The sequence below is a fragment of the Neofelis nebulosa genome, chromosome 2, assembly GCF_028018385.1.
Source record: "Neofelis nebulosa isolate mNeoNeb1 chromosome 2, mNeoNeb1.pri, whole genome shotgun sequence".
Lineage (NCBI taxonomy): Eukaryota > Metazoa > Chordata > Mammalia > Carnivora > Felidae > Neofelis > Neofelis nebulosa.
In genome coordinates, this window is record NC_080783.1 from 39,617,314 (window position 1) to 39,634,700 (window position 17,387).

General features: G+C 39.0%; 1 protein-coding gene across 3 annotated transcripts in view; it reads left to right on the forward strand.

Annotated features, from left to right (window-relative positions):
- The window catches only part of DNAH7 (dynein axonemal heavy chain 7), a 265,127-nt gene that overhangs the window by 158,340 nt on the left and 89,400 nt on the right, over positions 1-17,387 (forward strand). For all 3 annotated transcript variants that reach the window (XM_058710674.1, XM_058710688.1, XM_058710679.1), the window contains 2 exons: positions 2,409-2,594; positions 7,289-7,452. In XM_058710674.1, the coding sequence (XP_058566657.1) occupies positions 2,409-2,594; positions 7,289-7,452 (350 nt within the window). The remainder of the gene's footprint in view (positions 1-2,408; positions 2,595-7,288; positions 7,453-17,387) is intronic.

Below are 17,387 nucleotides of genomic sequence, written 5' to 3' on the forward strand. Positions count from 1 at the left end.
GGTCAGATTTAGTTTAAATAATAAAATACGTGGGTATATAGTTTACTATAAACATTGTCAATTCTGCTATATGTTTGAAACTTTTATCTTTCATGATAAAATGTTAGAAATCATGGTCATGTAAAATGAACATATACTTATATATGGACCAAAAATCTGCTTTTAGAGGAAAAATTTTAGTTAAAATATTTTCACTTAGTAATTTCTGATGGTAACTTATTGTAATCTGAGACATGATTCAGTTGATTATAAACATTATTGGAAAAAGAATGAAGAAGGAAACTAGGAAGACAGAAGATATTAAAAGAAGAAAAATTAAAAGAGAAAGGATTTAAATTTAGGAAGTACCAAAATTTTTACCAATTACATACCATTTGCTTTTTTAAACTTACCTTTAGATAAACTAATTTAGTAGTTTATATCTTTTGGTCTAAAAGCATTTATTTAATATCAATATTTTTTTAACTTTTTATTTTAATTTTTTAAATTTTTTTAATTTTTTTTAACGTTTATTTATTTTTGAAGTCGGACGCTTAACCGACTGAGCCACCCAGGTGCCCCTAACTTTTTTTTTTTTTTACATTTATTCATTTTCGAGAGACAGAGAGACAGAGCACAAGCGGAGGAGGGGCAGATAGAGAGGGAGACCCAGAATCTGAAGCAGGCTCCAGGCTCCAAGCTGTCAGCACAGAGCCAGATGCGGGGCTCGAACCCACAAACCGCAAAATCATGACCTGAGCCAAAGTCGGATGCCCAACTGACTGAGCCACCCAGGTGCCCCTTTAATATCAATATTAATAGCATTAGGAGGGATGTCTGGGTGGCTCAGTGTCCCACTTCAGCTCAGGTCAGGATATCATGGTTCAAGAGTTCGAACCCCACATCAGACTCACTGATGTCAGCACAGAGCCCACTTCAGATCCACTGTCCCCCTCTCTCTCTGTCCCTTCCCCCTCCCTCCCTCTCTCTCTATCTCTCTGTCAAATAAATATTTAAAACAAAATTTTTTAATGCATTAGGAAAAAGTATAAGCGAAATTCTTACTCCACAATAATCTACAAGCCTCTGCTTTTATCAGCTGTTTACTACTTCTCTTCATGTCATTCATTTTATTTTGAACCTTAAGCTAACTTTTACTTAGTTTTGTTTTTATCCAAGAATAATGATGCTAAGTCATTTAAAATTAAACTAAAATAATTCAGGCATTCTACTGGAATATTGCCATTGCATGGGTTGAAATGGCTTTTCTCCAAGTTTTCCACCGTCATAATTATCCTTTTTCTTTTTTTAATCACATTGCTCAATTACATATAATCAAATTTGGTTGACAGTCTTCTGCACAAAGTAGGCTCTCAGCTATTGATTGATGTCCTAATTGAAGGTTAATTGCAAGTGTGTGACAAGGTTGACACAATTTAACAACTTGAAAATTATGCTTTGCAAGTAAGCATAAATTATTACTACTTTTAAACATTTAACCTTTAAAATCATGATTAAGTTGGTGTGCCTGAGTGGTGCAGTTGGTTGAACATTGAACTCTCCATCTCGGCTCAGGTCATGATTTCACAGATTGTGAGTTTGAGCCCCGCTTAGGGTTCTGCAGTGATGGAGCAGAACCTGCTCAGGATTCTGTCTCTCCTTTTCTCTGCCCCTCCCCCACTTGTGCAGGCACGTGCGTGCTCACTCTCTCTCAAAATGAATAAACTTAAAAAAGTTAAACAGAATTATCATTAAGTCAGCCATAAGTTAGATGAGGAGAAGATTTTGATGGGATATTTGAAACAAAATACATTTAGAGTATTTAAAATTGAGGAAGAACATACTCGCGAGAAAGTTCTTTATTACTTAACTAAATTGCAGTATCTCCTGCTGTAGATCATTTCCTTAAATAGAGCCATTCTTGGAGTGCCTGGGTGGCTCAGTAGGTTAAGTGTCCGACTTCGGCTCAGGTCATGATCTCATGGTCTGTGAGTCTGAGATCTGCAGAGCCTGCTTCAGAATCTATGTCTCCCTCTCTCTCTCTCTCTGCCCTCCCCCGCTCACGCTCTCTCTCTCTCTCTCTCTCTCTCTCAAAAAATGAATAAACATTTTAAAAATGAGAAAATAGAGATATTCTTGCACTACATGATGAATATCCATTATGAATTTCATAAACTGTATACACTTTATTATACATGCTTATTGTACATACTTTATTATGAAAATTTTAAAACATGTCATGGAGTTTTTCAGTCTTGACGTAGCTGGAAAGTGACATAGCTCACATTTTTTTAAAGAGTTAAAAAAATTCCAGATGAAAGTTTGTAAATAAAAAAATAATTTGCCTCCGAGGGCAAAATCTTGCAGAATTTTCAATTTATTTTACTTGTGGATGTTGAGAAAAGCTGACTTTTTTTTTTTCTTTTAAGGTTGACTTGTGCAGCAAAAAGCTAGACCGAGCCGAGCAGTTGATTGGAGGCCTTGGGGGTGAGAAAACGCGATGGAGCCTTACAGCTCTGGAGCTGGGCCAGTTGTACATCAACCTGACAGGTGATATCCTCATTTCCTCAGGAGTTGTCGCTTACCTTGGCGCCTTTACATCTAACTATCGACAGGTAAAGAATACTAGTTGATTTCTAAGGTCTCTTCCTGACCCTCCCATTATAGCCAGCACTAATCTCATCTTAGAGGATTTTGTTTGCTTGCTTTTTGTTTTTTTGGTAAGTATGGGGAGTGAAATGTTTCCAAGTGATTTGTAGTTGTGTATCTTAGTTATTCTATAAATTGGCTTGATAGCCAGAAGATGCTATATCAAATATTCTTCTGAAATCAAATTGTTTTAGAAACAAAAAGATTGACTCCAAAAGGTAACATGAAATGGTAGACCCTGATGATAAAATTTTAGTTCCTAAACAACTATAAAGATACCAGGATTTTTTACATCTGTGTGTGTGTGTGTGTGTGTGTGTGTGTGTAATCACCTTCTCCCTATGAGTTTCAGTAATGGATCATTTCAAAAATCACTTCAGAGACTGAAAGTTTAGGGGAGGAAAAGGCAAGCTGGCTTAGAACCAAATAGATTCTTTCCTTGGAAAACAAATACCAAGGGACGCCTGGGTGGCTCTGTCAGTAAAGCGTCTTTAAGCATCTGACTGTTGACTTGTGTTGAGGTCATGATCTTACGGGTTCATGAGATCAAGCCCCACTTTGTGCTCTGTGCTGACAGTGTGGAGCCTGCTTGGGATTCTCTCTCCTCTCTCTCTGCTTCTCCCCTGTTTACGCACACCTACATGCTCTCTCTCAAAGTATATAAACATAAAGAAAGAAAGAAAGAAAGAAAGAAAGAAAGAAAGAAAGAAAGAAAGAAAGAAAGAAAGAAAGAAAGAAAGAAAGAAAAGAAAGAAAGAAAGAAAGAAAGAAAGAAAGAAAGAAAGAAAGAAAGAAAGAAAAGAAAAGAAAAGAAAAGAAAAGAAAAGAAAGAAAGAGGCAAATACTGTGTTTTCTGCTTCAAATTTCCACCACTTTGGTGGATTCTGCCTCCTCTCTTCCCCCTTCTCTATAGCAACCTAGACTTTCACTTTTTTTAATGAGTCGCTGATGTCTCAGTTCCTTCCTATGAATTCATTCTGTCCTGCTCTGATCCTCTCGTGGGTCAGGGCAGCTGGCAGATCACACTCCATCGGAAGTTTCCCATTCAGTAGTAAGCAGAAGGTGACTGTGGCAACTCGTTGTCTGCCCAGATGCCCTCCTGGCTTCCTGAGCTTCCGTGTCCAACAACCAGCGCCTGTGGCTCTTTTTTGGCAAACTTCCCTTGGGTTCTTAGAATTCACTTTGCCCAGGGCGAGGAGAGCCAGAATTGCTGAGATTTATTTCCCTCGAGGGCAGGCCTGGATGAATGACTGACAGGAGTGGGAGCATGAGAGTCTGTGTCCCTTCCTGCCGGTTGGAACAACTCTAAGTAGTAACTCACACTCCCTGTGGGACCAGCTGAAGCCACCTGCAGCACAGTGCTGGCTGATCCCTCACCTTCTACTAGCTGCTCCCCAGTCCTTTTACTGCTTCCCCTCACATCCTTTCCTTAATAAATCACTTCACATAAATCTTCATTTCAGAGTTTGCTTCTGGGAAACCCAGCTGAGACAAAAAAGCCTTCACAACAATTTTGGTTCTTCTCTTGCATCAAAACCTCTGGATACCAAGAGCCCTCCATAAATAGCTGGATCCCCTCCCTCCAAGCTTCATCTGAGTGGTTGTTAATTATTCATCAACCCCTTTGTAAAATTTCTGGTTCTCTCTATAAATAAAACATAGACAACTCCAATTCTTCTAGGATAATGGGGCCCGCAGTACTTCAGCTGCTGTGCCCATGCCAATCTGTAAAACAGAATCCTGTGGTGCTATAAGGCCTAGAGTTGAATTAATTCGAACTTTTTCACTTTTCCGGCCAACGGTTAAAGTCAAAACTGTTGTGGTGGTGGTGGTGGCTGTTTTCTCCAAGATGACACTCCTGATGGCCACTTTTTAAATTTCTACTATCTAGTGTACCACCGGAGTATTAGGCAAGGCTCTTGGCTTCTATGTAGAGGTGCTTGTTCAGAACACCTCGTGTTCATTTCAGCTCTTCTCGGCCGCTATGCCCCCTTAGATATGTAACTGGGCCACTTCAATTTCTAACCCAGAATTAGGGTAACGTACCATACCTGTCAACGATGAACAGTAACTATTGCCTTCGCTACTGCTTTCCCATATCACTGAGTAGTCTGCCAAGACCAGCATCAAGCTATATTTGACGAAGCCTTCAGATCTTCCCTCAAAGTCTACAGGCTGCCCCACAGCCTGACAACAAAGAGATCAAAACAGGCCAGTAGGAACGGTGTATAAGAAGGCCAAATTCAAACCGGAAATGCTTGATACCCCTCCTCCCTACACAGCCACACCACTTGTTCCTGGGAACAACAGCCAACCCAAACAGAAAGCCAGATGATAGTGTTTAAGTGCTCCTAAGAGGTGAGATTTTTGCCCCCCATTGTTTGCCCTGCAGTGTCACACCTACAAATATGTGGCATTACGTGGCAAAGGGACTTTGTTATTAAGGTTGCTAATCAGCTGAACTGAAAATAGGAAGATCATCTTTGGGCTCGATTATAGGATAGTATCCTTTTAAAGCAAAGTAAGGAAGTGCCCAAAGAATGATAGGGACGTGTTAAAGGAACATAAAATGTAGTTTAAAGTTACTTCCACTGACCACATCAGCAATAAATACTGATAGTAACATAACTCATTGAATAAAAGATGTGGGCAAAATGAGTGAAGAGGTTCAAAAGGTACAGACTGATAATTAGAAAATAAATAAGTCCTGGGATTTAATGTACAGCATGGTGACTACAGTTAATAATGATGTATTATATATTTGAAAGTTGCTGCAAGAGTAGATCTTCAAAGTTCTCATCCCAAGTAAAACATTTTTGTAACTATGGTGATGGATGTTGACAACTTACTGTGATGAGTTGTCACACAAAGAGTGAATCGTCTTGTACACTTGAAACTAATATCATGTTATAGGTCAGTGATATTTTTAGGAAAGAGACCAAGATAATAGAAAAAGGTCGATCTATACTGACATAAATTAATAAATTTAAAAGAATGAGTGCCTGACAAAACCTAGATATATTCAGCTGTGAGTATCTGCCCACAAAATGTTATTAATTACAAAGGGAAAGGGGAAAAAAGCAATGCAGAGGCTGTAATCCAATATTAGACAAGTACTGCCTTAACTCGGTTTTGATTCATAATAAAAACTCTGAATTCCTTTGTGTGGGTAGTTTGCTCAGCCCTCACCGCAACCATTTCCTGTATCGGGCTCTAATACTGCAGCTTATCATAGGCACCCAGCTTCCAGCAGACCTCAGATACGTAACACCTGAAGATCCTTCATCACTGTACCTGAGGAATTACTCAAACTACCCAGTCCCTAGGAAGCCCAGGCAATATAGCTAACCCTATCACATATGCTTGCATATATAACTGCCTCCTACAGTTTCACCTTGCTGTTACCCTGTATCTGGGGGCAACTTCTGGTGTGGCAGCTTTCTCCCATTTGGCAGTGTAAGTAACAAAGAGTTCTGCCTTTCATCTATCTGAGTGTCGTGTGTCCCACCACGCAAAGAAGATTTAATTATACCTAAGATCATACAATTATGAGGCAGAAGCCTGGCAGGCAACACCTGAATCAAGTGATAAAAATCACTATCATCAATAAATGAACAGTCTGAAATCTTGTACCACTGATTGAGTGCAATGAGAAGAATACGACTACATTTTCTATGATACTGTTGCCAAAGATGTGTAACCTGAACTGAATCATGAGAGAACATCACAGAGACCCAACTTTGGGGCATTCTACAAACTAACTGATTGATCAAGGTCATAAAAGTCATCAACTCCCCCTAACCTGTCATGACCTTTCATGTGCAAACCTAAAGGAATGTTGGGGGACCCTGCTCAGCAGGAGGCCAAGAGCGATGGTGGTGCCCACCATGCCCCCTCTACCAGCACCCCTCCACACACAGCATCTCATCCGCCTGTGGGCTCGTACCAACACCTCGTGTGTCTGTGCCTCTTCCCCACGTCTCTTCCTAACCCATTTTTTTCTCTGGTCATGCCTTGCACTGTTTCTGAACTCTTACACGTAACCTCAGATTGGACCTTGACTTCTAACTTTCTGAGTGTGAACCCGGACTTAAAGTACCCTTTTGGTTCCTGAGTAGCCTAGCAAACTATGCCCTAGGTGGGATATCCCAGACTTCAATATGTATCCTGGTACACATTGTTGGTGCCTGATAGTCCTGCCATGGTCCCTTTCCCCAGGCATGTGAGAGCCAGAAAAAAAGGTTTTCATTTTTTAGTCCCCTACCAGTTCAAATTAGATTTATGCCATAATACTAAGGCTTGCTGGTTATTTGTAATTTAAAGAAAATACATAGAAAGATGATGGTCTCCAACTACTTTGTCGAGTGAAGCTTTAGAATAATAATTGGCAATTGTTTTTTTCGGATACAGCATTCTGACGTCAACTTCACTATTAAGTGATCTACCTAAAATTAACATTGGATATAGTTAATTTTCATTTGAATGTATAGTGGACCTTCTAAATAATAATTTTATTTGAAAAATCTGATAAATTATTTTTGAGATGCAGTTTCAACAATGGTTTGTTGACTCAGGGAATAAAACATAATCAAGGAGTTGACAAAGTATTCATTTGGTAACCTCCAGCCTCATTTTTGTATCTCTTGTGTATGTCTTAAAGAACCAAACGAAGGAGTGGACAAATTTGTGCAAAAACAATGATATTCCCTGCTCTGATGATTATTCTCTTATGGGTATCCTGGGAGAAGCAGTGACAATTCGAGCCTGGAATATTGCTGGGTTACCTTCAGACTCATTTTCCATCGATAACGGGATCATCATAATGTAAGGAAAATATTTTTCTCACAAATGATCTCTATTAATCAGTAGATTTATTTATCTGTGCGTCTTTTAAACAATTATAGCTAGTAAACTTTTATCGTATTGGAAAAAATGTACTTAAATTATTAATTAGCTAAATTAAATATGAATAATCGCTTCCTTCTAGTAATATTAAATTGACGGCATATTGGAGGCTATAGTAAACAATCAAAAACCCTAATGACTTTTGCTTAATTTTTAATCAATTTTTAGCAAATAGAGCAAAGCCCTACCATGAATAAGTGAAGTCCAAACTGTTGATTCCCGTAAAATTACAGGGTTTTGTTATTGCAGGTTAATGAAAGGTACAATGGTGGGTTGGTGGTGGTGATGGACTCAAGTGTACCAAATTCTTAGTCCCTCCTGGGTGTGGGACCAGCTCAACTGATATGGATACATTTCTGAGTCCTGGGCTGACAGGGACTTTCAAGATAGTGGCCATTGTTCCTGGAATCTCCCAGTTAGTAGATAAATCCCATGGACATTGGGCTGGAAGAACACTGCAGCCTCACCCATCTTCACCTTTCCTCCAAGTCTTATCTCCCCAAAACCAAAAACTTCAGCCTGACCCAGTGTAAGGACAACTATGATTCATGTTACCTCCTAGTTCACATTACCATGCACCTTCTATCACTGGGCCAGTCTTCTTGGAGGTTTTGGCATATTAAGAATAGCACAGGTAAACCATCAGGAGAAATGTTCGGTTCTGTGTTACAAGACTTTTGATCGGTTGTTAGTTTACTACTGAAAAAGCAAGTGATGTAATAGTACTTAATTTAAAGTAAAAATGGCAGAGGCATGTGAATTTTTTAAAATTCCCTTCAAATAACCGCTACGTATGAAGATGAGTTATTCTTAAATTTTTTGGGTGTAGTATTTAATTATTCCACAATTTAAAACTCTGGTGAATACATTTCTTTACTGCTCAACAAATGATCCTGACATATATGTGGACTTATTTAGCATTTATTTACCGAATTGTTCTACAGGAATTTGAGGTATGTGCAATTTGAATATAAAGTAAAAATTGATAAGACCACTTAGGGAAGTTATTCTTGATACAAGCTAATCCTTACAATTGGGCCCTGAATTAATTTCAAAGCTTTCTGATCATTAAAGCAAAAAAGAAAAGTGTGTCATATAGCTCTCATTTTTTAACTAGGTTAATTGTACTTAGACAAACTTTTTCAGGAACTAAACTTAAATGTAATTATTTTGTTGATTTGGAGAAAAGACTACAAGGCTTTTCTTCGGGGAACTAAAATTAAGTACTGGGTGTTCTGCTCTGATAATCTAAATTAATCCAGAAGAGAAATTATAGGATCTAGATAAATGATAAATATGTACATTACTTTGCCACTGAAACGGATTTTTTAAGGGCCTGTTTTACAAGTACAGGATAACAACTAATTTTTTTTTAATTCCTTAACCAGGTAGGTGGCATGCAGAGTGTTTGCATTGATGTTTAATGTGAGAATACAATTAGGCACTGACCTATATGGGAGATTTCTGAAAGTTTAGAAGTCTACTTTTGCTTTGTCCAGCTGGACCAATTAACATCAGCCTTAAGAATAGTCACATTTTTGCTGTTTTTGCTACTGTTGTTGCTATTTTTTTCCCCTCCCAGAAAAAATACTTTGCTTTTTCCCAGCATTTGTGAATATAATTGGCCATGTCCCTCATAATGGTAGTTATGTCTTTATTGTTTCGATCTGCAATTTATATACCTTTGTTCCACCTCGCAGGGTATCTATAACCATTATATTCATTGGAGGCTAAATTGCTTCTTATTTTATAGCAAATAAATGTACTCTTTCTTTTGGGTCCAGTCATATTTCAATAATAATAGAACTATTGGTGATTATTTTTCAAGATAACAAACTCACATTTCAGGAGAGAAAGGGGTAAAACATGATGCTAATGAGCCAGAACCCCTACATTTTTGCTATTTGTTTATAGAAATGTTGAAATATTAGCAAAAAGTTATGGTAGCAACTTTACTAAGAAAGAAATGTTAACCTTTTTATCCTTGGCTTATTTTGTCAATGTATTTTGGTGATCTCCTACTGAGAGGTTTCAGTAAATAGGTTTAAGGTGATCATTTTGAAGTGTCAGATAAGTATCTTATTTACTTGCCTACTGTGTTCTTCTCTTCCCCAGAGATACTTGCTTGGTAATGATAATACCTAATACTGAGCACTTACTAAAGACCTAATCCTGTGCTAAGTGCTTTTCACATGCTATCTCAACTGACTGAAGAGTTGATGATTTAGGGAAAGGGGAAGAATCTATAAGATTTAGATAAATTGGATTATAATTAACTTTTGCAGCTATTGATAGTTGAAGGTCCTTGGCTAATCAGAATTTCAAGGGCTAGTGATAACATTAAATGTGATTGGATTGTATCTGAACATTTCACAGGGAAATAGTATTAACATTGTTTAACAACTTGGTAAATAAATCAGACCTATATCTAATATACCTCTGCTTTTTAAAAAATGTCTTTTAGTTTTCATTTCTGTAAGAGTCAGATAAATTCAGCTTATTTCAGTAGCAGTAATAACAGAGAGGAGCACCCACCTTTCATTGTCTGCTTTTATCAATTTTTATGTATGGACATGTGTAAAGAGGAAAATAATAAAACTCTTTGAGATGCATCACCATTACATATTTAAATTTTATGTCCTTTCCTGCACAATAGTGAACATGTATTATCACTGTATGCATTTTTGGGGGCACCTGGATGGCTCAGTTGGTTAAGCGTCCAACCCTTGATTTCATCTCAGGTTGTGATCTCACGGTCTGTGACATCAGGCTCTGCACTGACAGCATGAAGCTTTCTTGGGATTCTTTCTTCCACCCTCTCTCTCTCTCAGAATAAATTAAAAAATCAACGTTTAAAAAAATGTATTTTTCAAAAACCCCGAAAAGCACCAAATTAGAATCCTCTCTAGACCATCACAAAAGAACAAACAGTATTAAAACCTGGAATGCTGAGTCTATAAAAATTCAGTTTTCATTTGGGAGCCACTGGGTTTTTTTGTTTTTTGTTTTTTTTTATTAAAAAAAATTTTTTTTTAATGTTTATTTATTTTTGAGACAGAGAGAGAGACAGAGCATGGACGGGGGAGGGGCAGAGAGAGAGGGAGACACAGATTCGGAAGCAGGCTCCAGGCTCTGAGCCATCAGCCCCAGAGCCTAACGCGGGGCTCGAACTCACGAACCGTGAGATTGTGACCTGAGCTGAAGTCGGACGCTCAACCGACTGAGCCACCCAGGCGCCCCTGGGAGCCACTGGTTTTAAAGCATTTCTGGATTCAAGAATGTTTGGTGGAGTAAGTAAGAGAGAAGATTGTGTAGAGAAAAATGTCTTATCAAAAAATAATGCAGAATAATAGTGGAGAGGAAGTAAACAGGAAATGTGATGCTTGTTCATTTCAAATTCAGGATTTATATTCCTCCAAAGACTGAAGCTGTTTAAACAATTGTGTGTTGCATATAGCTCTCCAAAATAATTGCTGTTAAAACCAGTACATTCTTTTCTACCTACTCTGGAGAATGTCTCCTTTGAAATTTTATTCATTTAATATGTTACTCTGTAGAAGTCCTAATCTTTAAAAGCAAAATTTGCTTAAGGGGCACCTGGGTGGCTCAGCTGGTTAAGTGCTCGACTTCAGCTCAGGTCATGATCTCTCGGTCACCAGTTTGAGCCCTGCATTGGGCTCTGTGCTGACAGCTCAGAGCCTGGAGCCTGCTTCTGATTGTATGTCTCCCTCTCTCTCTCTGCCCCTCCCCTGTTTGGGCATGCATGCACACTCTCTCTCAAAAAATAAATAAAAACATTGAAAAAATTTTTAAAGCAAAATCTGCCTTAAAAATAAAAAAAAAAATCAAAAACTGAAGTTACAACATTGTCCTGCTTTTCGATCAAAAACATGTCATATTGGGATGCCGGGGTGGCCTAATTGGTTGAGTGTCTGACTCTCAATTCCAGCTCAGGTCATGATCTCATGGTTCATGAGTTCAAGTCCCACATTGGGCTCTGCATGGACACCATGGAGCCTGCTTAGGATCCTCTCTCTGCCTCTCCCCACTCTCTCTCTCTCAAAAATGTAGAAAAACACAAAAATAAATAAATAAAAACTGTTTTAAAATGTCATAGGGGGCGCCTGGGTGGTTCAGTTGGTTGAGTGGCCGACTTCGGCCCAGGTCATGATATCTTGGTCTGTGAGTTCGAGCCCCGCGTCGGGCTCTGTGCTGACAACTCAGAGCCTGGAGCTGCTTCAGATTCTGTGTCTCCCTCTCTCTCTGCCCCTCCCCTGTTCATGCTCTGTCTCTCTCTGTCTCAAAAATAAATATATATTAAAAAAAAGTCATATTGAGGGTATTATTTGGAGAAAATAAGTTTGATATAATTGTTAACTAGGTATGGAACAGCATACCATTACCCTTTTTCCATTGAATTGCTTTTACATTTTTGTTGAAAACCAGTTATCCACATATGTGTGGGTCTTTTTCTGGATTGTTCATTCTGCTCCATTGATCTATTTGTCTTTTTAAATTTTTTTTTAATTTTTAACTTTATTTTGAGGGAGAGCAAGTAGGGGAGGGACAGAGTGAGAGTGAGACAGAATCTCAAGCAGGCTCCGTGCTGTCAGCACAGAGCCCAACACGGGGCTCGAGCTCACATACTGTGAGACCATGACCTGAGCCAAAACCAAGAGTCGGACACTTAACCAACTGAGCCACCCAGGCAACCCTGTTTGTTTGTTTTGGTGCAAACACCACATTTTCTTGATTAGTATAGCTTTATATTAGGTCTTGAAGTTAGATTATATATCTTCCAACTTTGTTTTCCTTTTTCGGAATTGTGTCTATTTTTTAAAAAAAATTTTTTTTTAACGTTTATTTATTTTTGAGACAGGGGGAGACAGAGGATGAACGGGGGAGGGTCAGAGAGAGGGAGGCACAGAATCCGAAACAGGCTCCAGGCTCTGAGCTGTCAGCACAGAGCCCGACGCGGGGCTCGAACTCAGGGACTGCGAGATCATGACCTGAGCCGAAGCCGGATGCCTAACCGACTGAGCCACCCAGGCGCCCCATGTTGTGTCTATTTTTTACCTCTCAATATAAGTTTTAGATTCAGTTTTTAAATATCTACAAAAGATCCTTCTGGAATTTTGATTGGAACTGCATTCAATCTACACATCAATCTGAGAAAAATTGACAAGTCTTCTATAAATACATCTTTATTTTTTAAGATCACCTTTGATCTCTTTCATCAGTATTTCCTTGTTAGACTTACACCCAGTATGTCTTAATTTTTGTGTGCTATTATAAATGGTGCTTTAAAAAAGTTTATTCAGTTGTTCATTGTTGGTATTAGAAAAGCAATTGAGGGGCGTCTGGGTGTCTCAGTCAGTTAAGTGTCTGACTCTTGATTTCGGCTCAGGTCACGATCTTGTGGTCATGGGATTGAGCCTTACCTCAGGCTGGGCCTGGAGCCTGCTTAAGATTCTATCTCTTCCTGTCTCTCTGCTCCTCCCTCCCAATAAAAAATAGAAAAAAGAAAAGCAACTGATGTTTGAATATTGACCGTGTACATTGTGACCTTGATAAATTCATTTATTAGTTCTGTGATCTTTTATATAGGTTCATTATGATCTTGTATATAGACAATCATACTCTATGCAAATAGACACAGTTCTATTTCTTATTTTCTAAAATTATGCCTTTTATTTCTTTTTCTTGGCTTATTGTACTGTCAGGGACTTTTTATGTTTACATTGGCAAGTGTAAGAATATTTGCCATAAAAATATAATTTACAGTGTTGCACATTGTTCCTTTTACCCAATCTTAGGGGAAAGGAATTAGTTTTTCACCATGACGTATTATATTAGCTGTGGGTTTTTTGTATATCCTTTTCATCAGGTAAAGGAAATTACCTCTGTTCTTAGTTTGCTGAGGGTTCGTACCATTTTACATGTTAAATTTTGTCAAGTGCTTGTTCTGTGTCTATTGAGATATATTTTTTTTTTACTGTTTTTCAAGCCTCAAGTTTAATAAATTTGAATAAAACCAGAATGAGTACAATTTTCAGAAAAGTTTCTTCCAGTTAATTTAGCTTTCTTATGAGGGTTTGACAACATGATATTTTTGTTTTAATGTGCAGTATGTTTTGTTTCTGGTTTTTGCAAACATGATACAATGAGCCTTACAGTGTTGCACAGATGATTGGATTTTGCAGGGTCTCCTGCTAACGATTCTGAATAGTAAGATGTGACCTGGGACCAGAGAGAACAATGTCCAGCAGAATGTTGACCAGACTTTGAATCTATAACATAGCATGACATTGCTTTTTCAAATAATTCCCTAGTACAAGTTTTTTGTTTTTTTTTTTTAAATCTACTTCTAATTATCTTATGACCATTTATCAGTGCCTAAGTGTATGCCAGGCCCATATATAATTTCATACTCTGAGGCATCTCACGGATTACTCGCACAAGCGGGCACCCCAGTAAAGATGGCGGTACTGCCTGCTCTCTTGCCAAGTAGCGCACGGGCCTAGATGGTACCTGAGGTCTGCCTTCCACTCTGTTCTTTCTCTTCCATCCCTTCGTGCCAACCTGCACACATTACTATCTCTCTTTAAAAACAGTTCTGCAGGGGCACCTGGGTGGCTCAGTCGGTTGAGCGTCCGACTTCAGCTCAGGTCATGATCTCACAGTCCATGAGTTCGAGCCCTGCTTCGGGCTCTGTGCTGACAGCTCAGAGCCTGGAGCCTGCCTCAGATTCTGTGTCTCCCTCTCTCTCTGCCCCTCCCCTGCTCATGCTCTGTTTCTCTCTCTGTCTCAAAAATAAACAAATAAATAAAATAAATAAATAAAATTCATTTGGTTTGTTTTCATAGCCTGATACCAGAACCCGTGGTGTAGTACCAAATTCTTGCACTAATTTCTATGAAGCAAGCTATCTGTGTACCCTTGCTCATCTGATCGAGCTACTAATACAAGCTAACATTTATTGGGGCATAATGTATGGCAGACACTAATAGGCTCTTTTTAGTAATCTTCTCAATCTTCTTAAAAGATCTATGGAATAGATACTATTGTTATCCACATAACTTACAACTCAGAACTCTGATAAGCCTCAAAGAAGTAAAGTTGTCCAAGGATGAAAAGATTATTTCCTTCAAACGTTGATCAAGAATATCAGTGACTTACAAACCATGTCATTTCAGAAATTGAAAGAATTTATGAAAAGTTTATTTCTGCCTTGGCCAGCGGACATCAAACAATCTGTTTTTTTTTTTTTTTATCCTTACTGTATTTTTAAGTAAACTCTACACCCAACGTGGGGCTTGAACTCCGTGACCCTGAGTCATTTGCTCTACCAACTGAGTCAGCCAGGCGCCCCAAACTATCTTAACTTTTAAAGCTGACTTTGTTAGGGCCTCTGGCAAGCTCAGTCTACAGAGCATGTGACTCTTAATCTCCGGTCATGAGCTTGAGCCCGACATTGGGTGTGGAACCTACCCAAAAAAGAAAAAAATAAATAAAAAGAAACTTTGCTGTTTCTCCAAACATTTTTGGGATCATGCATTCACTGGGAGCCAGCAAGTGCCCCAAAGAAAAATCTCCAAATTGTGAAGAAAATAGGCATATTTCCTTTCAGAAAAATCAAAGCTAAAATGTTTAGCTATGTATATTTTTTTTTACCCCTTTTAGCAGTAACTGTGCCTTGCATAAACCTCATTGGCTACGATACTGCCACTGCACAAAGCTAGCATGTTTAGCAATTGAAGAGTTCTCCCCCCCACCCCCCACAACTATCCCGCAAATAGAGTGCCTACATTGTAGCGACTCAGGAAGAGGCAGGCTCCCTCCTTCCAAATCACCTCCATCAGAGAACACCCGCTGCTGAGTAGCAAGTCAGAGGTTTGGATTCAATGCCCCATACAAGGAGTCTTCAAAGTGTTAGACCTTCAAGTCTGGCCTATGAAGGAAAAAAATCTTAATTTGGGAGTGAGAAAACAGTGCTTTAGGACCACTGACTCCAAACCTACATCCTTCAGAACTCCAAGAAAACAGGCCAAGTACCTATCTACCTCAGGGCTGTGGGCCCCAAGATGCTTGGAGTTATCCTCAGGTGTGATTACTTTCGGTGATGCCCTTCTTCCTTGACTCCCTTGACTTCTGGCACAATGATGCCAATGCTGTCTCACAGTCACTAACACTATTCTGTCTTTGAGAATTTCAGATGATGATACAGGTCTGGTTCAATTCTTCCTTTTGCATTTATATTTGGGGGCTCCTGTTTGGGTGTTTTTGTTTTGTTTAAGCAGGCTCCATGCCCAAAGTGGGCTTGAACTCATGACCCCAAAATCAAGAGTTGCATGCTCTAACCACTGAGCCAACCAAGTGCCCCTTAATTCTTCCTTTTGCATTTAGGGAAGACTGCTGTTTCCTATGCTAGTTTGATGTGCTCTAATATAGCGTTAAAAACTACAAACACATTGAAATTAAAACATGAAATCTTAGGAATCAAAAATAACCCAGGGGCAAAAATAAATAAATAAATAAATAAATAAATAAATAAATACATACATACATACATACATACCAAATAAATAAAATCTTAAGGGGCACCTGGCTGGCCCAGGCAGCAGAGCATGTGACTCCCGATCTCAGGAGTCATAAGTTTAAGACCCACATTGAGAATAAAGGTCACTTAAAAAAAATCTTAAGAACAATTTTTAAAAAAATAACACAAGGGCCAAAACCCTGGTGTAAGCTAGTCAACAGTGTAGCTCATATGCACCTCTCCATCTCACCCTTCCCAGAGGCAAGGTCAGGGCATCCATGGTCCAGTTGTCCAGTTTGAAGTAGCACCTAAACCAAAAGCAAGCCAGGTTGTTCTATCCAAAAGAAGCCCAAGTGTCTTCTGCAAAATAAGTTCCGTGTAAGTCGGAGGCAGACCCCAGGCCAGCGGGGGATGTCATTCACTCAGCAGCAGGGTGATATTTGGAGATTAATATTGAGAGCTATGCATGGTTTGGATACCGTCAAGAATCTGCTGTAGCTCCTAACCTTCAAACCACCCCACCGGGCTTGGGGTCAGAGCCTTCCACTCCTCAGCAGGCTCTGGGCAAATGTTGGCCAAACAGGCCAACTCAAACTTAAGAAGCTTCTCCTAAAGCAACAAGCTGCAGACACTGGCAATGGACTCTCCTGTTTTTGAAATGACTGAGACAGGCTGTGACATTTAAAGTTTTCATGAAGACCTCAGGAAGTCCCTATGCAACCTCTGTACTCTCATTCTGTGGCTTTCGATGCTCCAGGAGCATATGAACTTCTGAACTGAGTAGTGTCTCAGCTGTTTCATACTCTCTGGGAAAGATGCCTCCTCCGCGTCGCCGGCCCCCATATCTACACCCCCAGAAGCAGAGAGATGTGTGCTTTAAGTTTAGTTTGTTAATATGGTGAATTTTACGGATTGATTTTTTTGAATGTTTGACTAACCTTGCATTTCTAGGATAAACCCTACCTGGTCTTCATCTATTCTCCTTAATTATATACTTCTGATTCAATTTGCTGACACTTTGTCGAAGATTTTTACATTCTGTTCGTGAGGGATATTGGCATGTGGTTTCTTTTGTTGGCATGTCTGCAGGATTTCATTATCAAGGTAATACTGGCCTCATAAAACAAATTGGAGAGTGTTCTCCCCCTTTCTGTTTTCTGGAAGAGATTATGTAGAATTATTTTTCTTAGATGTTTTGTAGAAAGAACCAAAGAAACTATTCGCGCCTAGAACTTTCTTTGTTGGAAGACGTTACCTATGATTTCAATTTTGAAGGAGTTAAAAGACCATTAAAGTTATCTATTCTTTATAAAAA